Genomic DNA, 14123 nt, shown 5'->3' with positions numbered 1-14123 from the left:
AAAGGTGTCAGCTCCCCCAGAACTGGCGTTACTGATGGTTGTGAGCAGCCATGAAGGTGCTGTGAATTGAACTTAGGACTTCTGGAGGAGCAGCTGGTGTGCTTCAGTGGCTAGGAGCCATCCCTCCAGTACATCCATTACTTTAACTCTATTTTAAAAGTAATAAAAAAATCTTTTCATGTTTATTCATCTGCGGACTTTGTATTATGATTTTATATTATTATATTGTGATTCCTTGGGAAGTTGTAGTATTTTCTTAAGATTTATTTATTTATTTTATTTATGAGTACACTGTCGCTGTCTTTGGACACACCAGAATAGGGTATCCAATCTCGTTACGGATGGTTGTGAGCCACCATGTGGTTGCTGGGATTTGAACTCAGGACCTCTGGAAGAGCAGTCAGTGCTCTTAACAGCTGAGCCATCTCTCCAGCCCCGTAGTGTTTTCTTGAATCCATGAGTTAGCCAAGAATAGGATATTTACAGTCAGTTGTCTTTGACACATAATACTGAATATAAATTAAGCTGTACCTTCTATTAAACACTAGCAAGACAGTAGTGAGGAGGAGTAGTGTGTGTGTGTGTGTGTGTGTGTGTGTTGTGACAAATACATTATCTCTCTGATTTTGTGTTCTCAAGGATAAGGCCTTGGGTTAACGAGCAGTATGTCATTGCAGGGGTTGGTATCGTTTGAGGATGTAGCCATGGAATTCACTTGGCAGGAATGGCAGGAGCTGGATGCTGCTCAGAGGACCCTGTACAGGGACGTGATGCTGGAGAACTACAGGAGCCTGGTGTGGTTGGGTGAGTCTGAGCCCTCTGCAGCTCTCATTAGCAGTTACTTTCTTCTTTGCTGATAAGGACGGTAATCGGTGCAATCTTTTCATACCAGTAGGTACTATTCATTTTTAACTGACATGTAGTACTGGGACTAAACAACATTAGAAATTACTGCTCCCTTTCACTGTACCCAGGATGTACTCACCAGCCCGCTTCCCCTACTCGTTTTCCATATGGTGTAACCACCATTCTGTCTTTTACTTCTCTGATTCAACTTAAGCTTTCAAGTGTAATGAGAGCGTGCAGCACTGCTTTTTGCTTCTCTCTCTTTTTTCCTTCTTAATTTTTTTAAACAAGATATATTTCACTAATGTATTGTCGCTTTCCTGGGGAGACATAGAAGAAACCGTGACCACGTCAAATAAGTGCCAGCTGACAGAAAAAATATCTGTCAGTTCTACTTTGTTAGTTCCAAAGTTAGCTTACTAAGAGCACACACACTTAAGCGGGAGAAGCCATTATTGGAATTTCATGTCTTGTGTTAATGACCGTCAGAAAAGGGAATGTTAACATCCATGACTATTATCACAGACCGAGACGTCTGCTGCTGTATGGTTCACTCCATTCTATTGCCATAAATGGGCCCGTGCCTCCTGTAGGCCACAGCTGTCTTGCTTCAAGTTGGTGACAAATGTTCACAGAGAAACTAGCTGTACTATACCTATAACACTCTCCCTTTCTGTCATGTGACAAAATTTTCACTTATTTTAATAGAAAATATTCCATTTCTATATATACTACATCTTATATTTTTTAATATTCCTGGGTTGGTGGACACCTACGTTGATCACACATTATTGTTTTGTGAACAATACCATAATGAACACAAGACTGAGGGTCTTAAACCAGGAATGAATGGTGGTACCTGCCTGTAATCCTAACACTTGGGGGTGGGAGGCAGATCCAAAGTGTAGCGCTCTATGCGTATGGAGCTGTATCTGGCTTCTTTGTCCTGCTGGTGTGTGTCTCTTTTTATGCTGAATCCAGACTGTTTGAGTTATTGTATCTTTGGAGGATGCTTTGAAGACATGTATTAGAATGACTCTTAGTTTTTTTCTTTTTGTTTGAAGTTGCTTTCACAGTTTTAGATCTTATGATGTTTAGGACAGTATTTATTTTTCAGTTTTTCAAACAATATGATTGGTACTGAAATGGGAATTTCATTAAATCTGTAATTCACCTTGGTTAGTTGGAGATATTCATAATTTCCTTTTAATCCATGAGTGTGGTCAATTCTCAGTACCCACATCAGATGGTTCACAATTTGCCTGTAAACTTTCTCTGAGGGCAAGTACTCAACTCCCTCCTCTGGCCTCCACCATCATCTACACACAGAGACACACAAACATAAATAATAAAAAAACATAAATATTTAAAAATATTTTATAGCTATTGCAGATTGGATTCTGAATTTATTTCTCAGCAATTTTACTAGTAGTAGGCATATAATTTCAGATTTGGGTGTTTTTACTTTGTATTCTGTACCTTTGGTGAACTGATTCAACTATTCCGACTGTTTCTATTTTTATTTATGTTTTTTGTTTCTTGTCTGTGTAAGAATCACTTAACCTACAGAAAAGGACAATTTTGAAGTCACCCTTCCCGGTGTGAATTGCTTTTATTTATTTCCCTGACTCTACTATTACATCTTCCACTGCTTATACTGAAGACAAGGGTTGAAAAAGTGCATCTTTGTCTTGTTTGAGAACTTAGAGGAAATACACTCTGGTTTTCCTCATCATTGACCTGTGGACTGTGGGTTTGTTCTGTGTGACTGCTATAGTACAGAAATACAGTCTTTCTGTCGCTAACTATTGAGTTTCATGAAGATAGGATGCTGAACTTCCTCATGTCTTTTCTACACGTGGATGGCAGTGCTCACACAGCTTTCCATTCTTCATTCTGTTGATAGGGTGATGCTGTGAATTTCCATAACATGAAAATTGTATCCCTGGAATAAATTACAGAGAATCGTGGCTTAGGGGCTGGAAGAAATGGCTACGTAGTCAAAAGCACTTTGTTGCTCTTGCAGAGGACCCAGATTCGATTTCTAGCACATACTTTGTGGCTCACAACCATCCATAACTCCAGTTCCAAGGAATCCAGTGTCATCTTCTGACCTCCAAGGGCACTAGGCATACACATGATACACAGACATACATGCAGGAGAAACACTCCTAAGATAAATAAATCAAAAATAGAATCATTGTTTTAATCTTTATATATTCCATTCTATTTAATTTCCTGTCTTGTTGAGAACTGAGGTCTATTAGTCTGTAGTTTGCTGTGTCCACACCAGCATTTTAAATCACTGTAGTGTTGGTCTGTAAGGCTACGGCTGACTTGTCTTACTTTTCCATTGCTATCAGGAGACTCCATGATCAAGGTAACTTATAAAACAGAGCATATGATTTGGGGCTTCCTTATTTATAGTTTCCAAGGGTAAGTCTGTAACCATCATGGCAGGGGGCATAGCAGCAAGCATTCAGGCAAGAATGGCACTAGAACCGTAGCTAAAAGCTTATATCTTATCCACAAGTGGTGGGAGGGAGGGAGGGAGGGAGGGAGGGAGGGAGGGAGGGAGAGAGACTGAGAGAGACTGTGCCTGGCATGGGCTTTAGAAACCTCAAACCTCACCTGTAGTGACACATTTCCTCCAACAAGGTCACACCTCCTAGTCTTTCCCAAACAGGTCCAACAACTTAGAGCTAAATATTCAAATATATGATCATATGGGGTCATTCTCATTCAAACCACCACGCTACTTTAATGGTGTTTTATAAATCAGTATAGGTTTTTCTCTAGCATATTTTAGTATTTTGTCCATGGAGTTTTGTCTGTTTGACTCTAATATGACTCAAAATTATTCCTGGTCCAGTCTTGTAGGAGTTCTTTAGCATCCTCGGTCTGGACATACGCATCTTCTTATATGTGAAATCCTTACATTGAATGTCTGTGTTGATGTCCCCTTTCCTTCTGGAGCACCGTGATGAAATGCTCGCTCTCTCCACAGTGCATGTCCATCCACAGCCTCATTGTTCTTTATATTTCTTTCAGTTTTGTAAACCTGCATGGCTTATTTTTAAATTGCCTGAAATTCATTCTCCTGATTGAATGGTTGCATCCATCAAGATAATGTACTCTTCTACTATCTCCTGAATTGAGACCTCTTCTTCCAAAACTTCTGGCTAGTCCTCATTTGTGGTCACTATCTACCTTCTCCATTTCTCTTAAAGATCATGAGTTATCATTCCAATTGTCTTAGTAGGGTTTCACTGCTGTGTACAGACACCATGACCAAGGCTACTCTTTTTTTTTCCAAATTTTTTATTGGATATTTTATTTAGTTACATTTCAAATGTTATCCCCCTTTCCAGTTTCCCCTCTGGAAAGCCCCTATCCCATCCTCCCTCCCCCTGCTTCTATGAGGATGCTCACCTATCTGCCCGCCCACCCACTCCTGCCTCTCTGCCCTGGCATTCCCCTACACTGGGGCATGGAGCCTTCCCAGGACCAAGGGCCTCTCCTCCCATTGATGTCCGACAAGGTCATCCTCTGCTACATATGTGGCTGGAGCCATGGGACACTTCATGTGTACTCTTTGGTTGGTGGTTTAGTTCCTGGGAGCTCTGGAGGGTCTGGCTGGTTGATATTGTTGTTATACCCAAGATACAATTCACAGACCACATGAAGCTCAAGAAGAAGGAAGATTAAAGTGTGGATGCTTCAGTCCTTCTTAGAAGGGAAACAAAATACTCACAGGAGGAAATATGGAGACAAAGTGTGGAGCAGAGACTGAAGGAAAGCCCATCCAGAGACTGCCCTACCTGGGGCTCCATCCCATATGCAGACACCAAACCCAGACACTATTGTGGATGCCAAGAAGTGCTTGCTGACAGGAGCCTGATATGTCTCCTGAGAGGCTCTTTCAGAGACTGGCAAATACAGAGGCAGATGCTCGCAGTCAACCATTGGACTGAGCATAGGGTCTTCAATGGAGGAGTTAAGAGAAAGGACTGAAGAAGATGAAGGGCTTTGCAACCCATAGGAAGAATAACAATATCAAGGCTTCTCTTATAAGGACAACATTTAATTGGGGCTGGCTTACAGGTTCAGAGGTTCAGTCCATTATCATCAAGGTAGGAGCATGGCAGCGTCCAGGCAGGCATGGTGCAGGAGGAGCTGAGAGTTCTACATCTTCATCTGAAGGATGTTAGCAGGAAAATCACTTCTAGGCAGCTAGGATGAAGCCCGTGCCCAAAGTAATACACCTATTCCAACAAGGCCACACCCCCCAACAGGGCCACACTTTCTAGTAGTGCCGCTCCCTGGGCTGGGCATATACAAACCGTCACACCAATGTCTCTAGTTTTGGATTTTTGCTTGTTTGTTGTTGGTTTGTTTGGTTTGGTTTTCTTCACTTCTGTTTCTTCAGGTTTTGTTACTTCATTGCATTAGGTTATGTAATATACAATTTAATCCCACATAAGAGTGATACCTCAACAAGTGAAGACTGTGATGTAAACCCTCTCTAACTCAAGTTCTGATCCACCCATTGTGGCAAAGACCCTGAAAATAGGACTGTTGTCTCTGTCCATAAACCTGACTTAGCACTTTGGTACAAATATTTTATTATTTCCCATTTACAGGGCACTGTTTTGCCAAACCTGAATTGATCTCCAAGTTGGAAGAAGGATTTGAACCGTGGGGTGTTGCAGAGGCCACAGAACAGCGCCTACCCGGTGAGTCAATGCCGTTGGGCAAGAGTCAGCGAGACGTGAGCTCCTCATGTGTCAGTCATGTTTCAATGTTTCATCAACTTTTAACAAAGCCAGCTCTAGACAGAGTGGGCTCGTGAGTCAGACGCTCATTTTATAAACTATCCAAATTGGGATCTCTTGTCTAACCGTTTCCCTGTTTTGGTTTGGTTTGGTGGTTGTTGTTGAAGATTCGTTGTTTTTGCCCAAACTCTCTACTGCTCTGTGGGACTTCTCATGCTTTCCCTATTTTTTTATCTTTTTTTTTTTTCTTAAGTGCTGAGGATCAAACCCAGGGCTTTAGATATTCTAAAAAAGCACTCTAGCAACTGAGTTACATCCCCACCTCCACTTCTCACTTGTCCTTTCCTCCTTTTCATAGACTAATTTCTATTAGGTGTTCGTTGACTTTTTCTTATTTATTATTTATTTGGTTCTTTCTCTTTGATTGTTGTACAGGTTGTTGTCTTTGTGATTGTTTGGGTAGCAATAGTGATCACACTAATGTATCATCCTTTGGAATTTATATTCAGTGAGAAAAAAATGAAACAAAGAAAGAAGGGTCACAAAGATTTTTTTTAGCAGGAGGAGGGGGAAAAACAGGGGTTATATTTTAAGAAGAGCATCGATTGAGCCAGCATCCAGTGAGTTACTTACTTACCAACTAAGCACTGCATCGTGATTGGAAGAGCTACTTTTTTGTCATCAACATAGGCCAGGGTCACAATTGTCTGTAGCCAAGCCTGTGTGTGATTTTCTTAGTTAGTGATTGATTTGGGAAGGGCTTAGCCTACTGTGTGGGGTACCACCCCTGGACAGGTGGCTGTGGGTGCTCTAATAGAGCAGGTTGAGCAAGCCATGGGGGGCAAGCCAGAGACCAGTGCTCCCCCATGGTCTATGCTTCAGATCCTGCCTCCAGGTTCCTGCTTTGATTTCCTGTCCTGGTTTCCAACAGTGTTGGAGTATGAGCAAAATGTGTAAAGCAAATAAACTCTTTCCTCCACAGGCTGCTTTTGTTTATGGTGTTTTATCCCAGCAATAAAAACCCGTGATCTTGCTTAACTTAGATATACAAATGTGAAAAAACAGTGGTCCACCGTTTTAAAGTTTTAAAATACAGTTATCATTGCAGTTACCTGCGAAATTTTTAAGAAAACAAGGAAAGAATGAATCAGAGGTTCAGGAAGAAAGTGGCAATTAGAAGGTTTTACTAATTTGGAATGCGAAGACCAGCATGTAACAAAGAAGAGAATATATTCTGAGGACAGAGAGACAACAAACCCATATGATTAGGAAGACGTTGTGGGGATAGCTGAAAGACAGAAAAACAGAAAGGCAAAGTAGACAAAAATGGGAGACACTCAAGTCCAACCTCATCCCCTGGGAGCAAGGGAAACCTAAAGCCACACCCACAGTCTGGCCCGGAGATTGCAGGGAGCCCCGTGGCTGGTGGATCCACATTCCTCTGCTAGCGAGTTCCATGACCACTCCACCGTTGCGGTGGTTTTGTCTGACTTTCTTTTACTGCAGACTATCGTGGAGAAGTCCTTTGCATTCCTCCATATTTCTTGGGATGCTAGGAGCAGCTGACACCTTCAGAGTGGTCCCATTATTTTAGACTGAGGTGTTCTTGGAGCCTGAAAGTTGAAAATAATCACAAAACAAGGAGGTGCTGAACACACTCGCAGGGTTTCTATGCAGGAAAACGGCCACAAGACACAGTTGTGTTGGTTAGCAGGGTCTGGTGCCAAGTCACCGAGAAACTTAAGCCAGAGGAAATTCAGAGGGTGGAGAGCGTCTGCTGGTCTTTCTCCCTATGCTGAGCTGAGCCCCAGTCATTGCTGGGTTTCCTCAGAGAATAACAGCAAGACTCAGCCTGCAATCAGCAGGCTTTAGACTTCCACAGTCTAAAAGCTCAGTCAGACTCAAGTGGACATCACCTTCCCTCCATGCACAGATTAATCTCTGGAGCAAGTGGGAGCCTGTCTGGCACACATACCACGAAGTTCGCTGAGGTTAGCAATGACTCTTTTTATGAAAACAGGAAAAATTCAAAATGAAATGAAGCCCTGTCACTTAGAACATAAGGGCCCAGCCCTTTGTCAACACTCAGAACCAAGCACCCAGCATGCAGCACCCAGCATGCAGCACCCAGCATGCAGCACCCAGTATGCAGCACTCAGTACTACCTGATAAGACCAGTGATATTCGACTCCAGGCAGAACTTTAGTCTCCACTCCTTGCTGCTGAAGGCAATGTTAGATTCAAAGCTTCACCAGTTCCTTCTATGACCTATTTTATTTTTGCTGGGTAATCAACATTACTGTTTACTTTCATTTTCTAAGTATTCTATTGTATTTCAGTCTCCTTGTACCTCTATTTTTACGTGTTTTGTTCTTACGATGCAAATTCTTTTTAACTTACATTTTTATATTATATTATACTATAATGTTACATATTTTATATATAATTGATATAATAAAATAATAGAAATATATAAACTTATAAATACTAACTTATATTAAGTTCTAAAGTAAGTGCTTTTAACTTATATGCTTTCTCCTATGCATGCCTTTTTGGGGCCTGCATTTTCTTTTACTTTATTTTATTTTTGAGACATGTCTGTCTATGGTGGCCCTGGCTTTCCTGGTCTCACTATGCAGATCAGGCTACCCTTAGACTCACAGAGTTCTGCCTGCCTCTGCCTCCCGGGTGCTGGCATTAAAGGCATGTGCCACCATGCCTGGCCTTTTCCTGTGTTATTTAACTTCCATTCACTCTTGTACCCCTTTCTCTCCCTCCTTCCTTTAGTTCATTCTTTCATTATTCATTTAACTTTTCTTTTTAACCACACCGTTTATTCGCCACTGTTTATGGCATCGGAGGGGTTGGCAACTGTGTTTATGTTTTATGTCTGTATCTGGTTTGTTTAAATGGCAGTGTTCAATTTGTGTGTGTGACCTCTTTAATGTGCTCTTGAATTGGGTTTTCAAGAATTATTATGGATGTTTGCATCTGTGGCCGTAAGGAAATTTGTCCTATCATTTTCTTATATCTTTACCAGGTTTGGGTATTAGGACAGGGTCTGAGTCTCAGGATGAGTTGGGTGTAGTGTGTTGCAGTAAAACTCCAACCCCAATAAGCCCATACAAAGAGCACACAACTCAGATACAATATTTATAAGCTGCACACCTAGACTGGGCAGATACACCACTACTCCATTCTGTTCCCCAGCTGGGAGATCTCTTGCTACTTGTGGCTTCTCCGGGTCACGTGGTTCTGCTCCATCTCCGGGTCACGTGGTTCTGCCCCGTCTCCGGGTCACGTGGTTCTGCTCCGTCTTCCTTGCCCCTCTATTTCCTTCATCTTCCCCTGTCTCCCCTGTCTCCTTGTCTCCTCTCCTCCTTCCTCTCTTCCCCTTCTCTAAAACCTCCAGCCCCACCTTTCCCTGCCAGTGCCCAATCACAGGCTCTAGGCTTTATTTATTTGGCCAGTTAAAATGGGGAGAAAGTTCACATGAAATCACCTGAGTACACGATCCACTCCTGTCAGGACAGCACCTCTTGAGGAAACAAAATTATCATCAAAACACAAACAGCACCAGGACAATCCACATCAGTACTGTTCCTCTTCCTTTACAGGAAACCGTGAGGAACGCACTGTTGTCAGATACTCTTTAAAGAGACGGGAGAACTCCACACTGAATCCATCTGATTCTGAACTTCTCTTGATTGGATTTTTCACTACTGTTTCAATCATTTTTTTTAATGTATTACACTTACAGTTATGGACTTTTGACCAGGTTTATAGTAGTGGGCATAAAATACTTCCTGTGAAGCAAGCCTCATATCCAGGCAAAAACATGGCTGCTTATCCCCTTAACCCATCACTACCACTGTTGTGCCTGTAGGCACATCTCATCAGGAAGGTCAGTACTGTCACATGCAGGGTCTAGCACTGAGTGAGACCTCTGACGCCTTTCCTCCCCTGGAATCCTGAGTAGTGTTTTCTGGCACTGTGTAAGCTCACCAGCAGAGACAGAGCTTCCTACCCAGCTAAGGATGACCTCTGTATGTCCACACCTACAGTGAGTAGTGTCTTCAGTAGCAGAGTCCTACCAGCTAGTTATAGTGGGCAACCAAGAGTCAAATCAACAGGCTGCATTGTTTGGGGTGCCCCTGGGGACTCAGTGACCAATAACTCATAGGGAGGTATCCCATGCCTTGCACTGAGGTTTTCATTTGATAAATCATGACCTATCTCTCTCTCTCTCTCTCTCTCTCTCTCTCTCTCTCTCTCTCTCTCTCTGTGTGTGTGTGTGTGTGTGTGTGTGTGTGTCCCTCTGTCTGCGTGTGTGTATGTGTGTCTACTTAATATTTTACAAACAGACAGACAGAAACACACACACACACACACACACACACTGCCTATGTTCTGCTAGCTCCCATTTTCCTTCACAGTATCCTCTGTAGAGCTAGCTTATTGGTCATAAATTCCTTTAATCTTCTTCTCTGGGTTGACAGTTGATATTTCAGAGCCTTTCAGGGCTTGGAATACATCTTTCCAGGCACTTCTGACATTTAAAGTTTCTATGACACAATACTGCTATGCTGTTGGCCTGCATTTATGCATGATTTGACCTTTCTCTCTCGTAGTTTCCACATCCTTTCTCTACTTTTTAGTACTTTAATTATGATATGTTGTGGGAGCTGAGTTTCTTTTCAGGTCCAGTTTATTTGGTATTCTGTAGGCCTCTTGTGCCTAGATAGGCGTACCTTTTTCTAGATATTGGGACATTTCTTTTATGATTTTATATGTATGCCTTTGTTGTGATATTCTTTTTATGGCCATAATTCAAAGGTTATGCATTTTTATGGTGTCCCAAAACACTCCCATGTTATGTTCATAGTTTTAAATGTATCATTGACTTTTATTGGGTAATATAATTCCCTCCCTTGTCTTCTAGCCTGGACGCTGTTTTTCACATGATCCATTCTATTGAGGAGGCTTTCCACGGAAGTTTTCATTTGGCTTGTTGAGTTTTTAATTTCCAGTGTTTGATACAGTTTAAATTTTCTTCAGAAATTCTGTGTCTGTTGAATTCTGTTTTCAAGTCTTAGACTGACTTCATCTCATTCAGCTCTGTTTTTCTTCTCTTGGATTATATTCATATCTTATTTGAGTTGTTTGAACATAGTTAAGATCGTTCCTTTGAATTTGTTGCCTGAGAATTTTTCCAGATCATTCCATTGGGGTCATAACTGTGGGCTTAGTAATTGAGGGAGAGCAAGTTGTCATGATTTTCATGTTACATTTGTTTCTGTGCAAGCCTGACATGAAGCAATTTGTTCTTTGAGTTTTTCTTTCTTTTTTTTTTACTCAAATCCCTTTCTTATTCAGTGGAGGTTTGAGCACTGTTCAGGAAAGGACTAATATGTAAGAGGGTTAGGACTTTATTTCCTCTGTAGGGTCAGTATTGAGGCCTACAGGTTCTGTGCTTAGTAGTGTCTTTAGAGTACTTTACTGTCTGTGCTAACAGTCATGCAGTGATCAGCACAGCCCTTGCTGGCCTACTCTTTCACAGCTTCCTGGTATCTCTCAATGCCTGAATGTCCTTCTGTGAGTAAGCTGTGATTCACTGGTGGATTGGAGGCACAAGATTCTAGGGAATCTAGATGTGGAGTTATACAGCCTCTAGGATGAGGAGAGTGGCTCTATTTAGCTGCACTGGGAAGTGAGTTCCTGGAGGAGCCTGAAAAACTGTGGAAACAGACAACCGACTGTGGGCATTGGGATGCAGTATCCCGGAGAAGAAGGGTGGTCTGGCAACCATCATAGAGGAGCGAGATTCTGAAATAACCAGGTATAAAGTCTGTTGCCTGGCAGCACACAGAAGTATGATCTTGGAAAAGGCAGGTGTTCTATAGGATGAAAAAGAATGGGGCCTACCTGGAGGAACATGGAAGCAATATTTCAGAGAAGTCTAATGACCTATGATGTGTGAAGGTGTGGATCCTACCTCTTAATTCTTTATTTTAACATACAGCAAAGTTCACTCTTCTACTTAGTGTATAGCCATGTAACCATCACTACCACAATTAGGATATAGAAAAGAGTTTATGCACTCCCAGATACATTTTTATTTTTAAAAAAGACACAATTTCTCAGACTGATAGTCAAATTCTATAAATAGCTGTGGATGTCAAATGTAAATTTTTAATGTTGACTCTTAAAAGCATATGCCTCTTATTAAATGACCACTTCAATATCATTTTAGATGTCCATAAATGGAGTGCCCCAGTTGAAAAAAGCCAGCAAAGTCAAGAGAAGCATTTGAGGCAGGTCAAAATCACCAAGAGAAACACATCAAGTGAAGATAAGGTTGAAGTAGAAAGCACATACGATGTGAACTCAAACTGTATTTCAAATATGACTATGAAGCATGAAGTCTGTTCTAGAATGTTCCTTCAGGAGCTTGTCAATCCATTGCAAGATGTACCTTTGTCTACTGAGGCTGGTGAGAAGCAAGGTACAGAAGTACCTCATGATCTGAATGGAGCTCAGGAAGCTCTCTCATGTCCTGACCATTTTACTCACCACAGCAAGGATCAGTGTTGTTTTCAGCATTCTGGACCAGATGAAACCTTCCAGACGAAAGCAATATTAACACCTGAGACGTTTTATGTTCAGGAAGCCTCTAGGAAGTGCAATGACTGTGATAAATCCTTCGGTGAGGTAACACTTCCTGCCCAATATATGACTCAGTTAAGAAAGCAAACTCTGGGATGGAATATATGTCATCAAATGTTCCCTAACAAGATCGAGCTCAGCAACCATGACAACACACACATGGGAGAGAATGATTATAAATGTGATTATGAGAAACCCATCATTAACAAATCACTATACCTTACAAAACCTCAGGAAGCACATGTAGGGAAAGAGCCCCAAGCACACAAGGAAAACTTGAAATTCTTCTGCCTGGATGCTGAGCTGCAAACAGTTGATCAAAAACTTCACAGAGAGAAACAACTTTATGAATGTAAAGTATCTGGGAAAACCTTTTGCTGGGAGTCAGAGCACATCAACCAACAAAGATCGAATGCCTGTGAGAAAGCCTGTGGGGATAAGGAAAGTAGGGAAGCTAGCTATGATGAGTCAGCCCTCACCCCGCATCAGAGACTTTATACAGAGGAGAATGCCTGTGAGGGTAGAGAATGTAGTAAGGCTTTCTACCATGATTCACTGCTGTCTCAGTATCAGAGAGCTCATACAGATGAACAGCAAAGTGACTGCAAAGAACTAATGAAAATTTACTTCTACATATCAAGCCTCACTCAGCACCACAGACTTCAGACTCTTGAGAAACCTTACGGATGTAATGATTGTATGAAGACGTTCTCCCACAAGTCACAGCTCGCTCGACATCAGAGAACTCATACAGGGGAGAAGCCCCATGAGTGTAAAGAATGCAGTAAAGCTTTCTGTCACAAATCACATCTTACCCGGCATCAGGGAATCCATGCACCTGAAAAACCCTACGAATGTAAAGAATGTAAGAAATCTTTCTACCTGAGGTCACAGCTCACTCAACATCAGAGAACACACACAGGGGAGAAACCCTTTGAGTGTAAAGAATGCCGGAAAGCTTTCTTCCGTAATTCACACCTCACTCAACATCAGAAAATTCATACAGGCGAGAAGCCACATAAGTGTAAAGAATGTGGGAATGCATTTGCCCGCAAGTCACACCTCACTCAACATCAGAGAACCCACACAGGTGAGAGGCCCTATGAATGTAAAGAGTGCGGGAAAGCTTTCTCTCGTAAGTCGCAACTGATACAGCACAAGACAAGTCACACTGGCGAGAGAGCCTATGAATGCAAAGAATGTAGGAAGACTTTCTATCTCAAGGCATACCTCACTAGACACCAGGTGATCCATAAATCTGAAAAGCCGTTTGAATGTAAGAAATGCGGGAAAACTTTCTCCAGAAAGTCATACCTTGCACGACATCAGAAGACACACAATGGTGAAAAACCCTATCTGGGTGAGAAACTATAGGGATGTAAATTATGAAGAAGGTTCTTAAGCTAGTTAGACTGAGGAGAGAGCTTACACAGGTGAGAAGCCCCATGCATGTAGGAAAATGTGCTACTGTTACATCTCAGCCGACATCAGAAAACCCATGCCAGTAATAAACTCTACAAATGGAAATGTCAGGATGCTATGTTTAAGTTACACCTCATCATACATTAGTGAATTCATACAAGTGAGAAACTCTGTGACTGTAAAGGACATAACAGGGCTGTAACACAACAAGGAGTGATGTATCCAGGCATAAACCCTGTCAACGTAAACAATACAGAAAAACTTTCTATAATCAAGCAACTCACGAACTGCCTGAGAACTTAAAACTGCCATTTAAGTTTCAAAAACAAGGGAAATTTTTCAACAAGGGAGACCCCAGTGTCTGACGGAAGACTCACACAGGGAGACCCCACTGTCTGACAGAAGACTCACACA

The 14123-nt window shown here is 41.8% G+C and overlaps 1 protein-coding gene across 1 annotated transcript in view; it reads left to right on the top strand.

The window, feature by feature from the left end:
• Positions 1-14102, top strand: part of LOC114616475 (zinc finger protein 883-like) — a 29755-nt gene extending 15653 nt beyond the window's left edge. The window contains exons 2-4 of the mRNA XM_028761927.1: positions 678-804; positions 5490-5582; positions 11875-14102. Of these exons, the coding sequence (XP_028617760.1) occupies positions 678-804; positions 5490-5582; positions 11875-13661 (2007 nt within the window). The 3' untranslated portion in view covers positions 13662-14102. The remainder of the gene's footprint in view (positions 1-677; positions 805-5489; positions 5583-11874) is intronic.
• Positions 14103-14123: the final 21 nt, after the last annotated feature.

Source organism: Grammomys surdaster, unplaced genomic scaffold, assembly GCF_004785775.1.
Source record: "Grammomys surdaster isolate TR1022 unplaced genomic scaffold, NIH_TR_1.0 332257, whole genome shotgun sequence".
Lineage (NCBI taxonomy): Eukaryota > Metazoa > Chordata > Mammalia > Rodentia > Muridae > Grammomys > Grammomys surdaster.
This window is presented reverse-complemented; position numbering and strand designations above follow the sequence as displayed.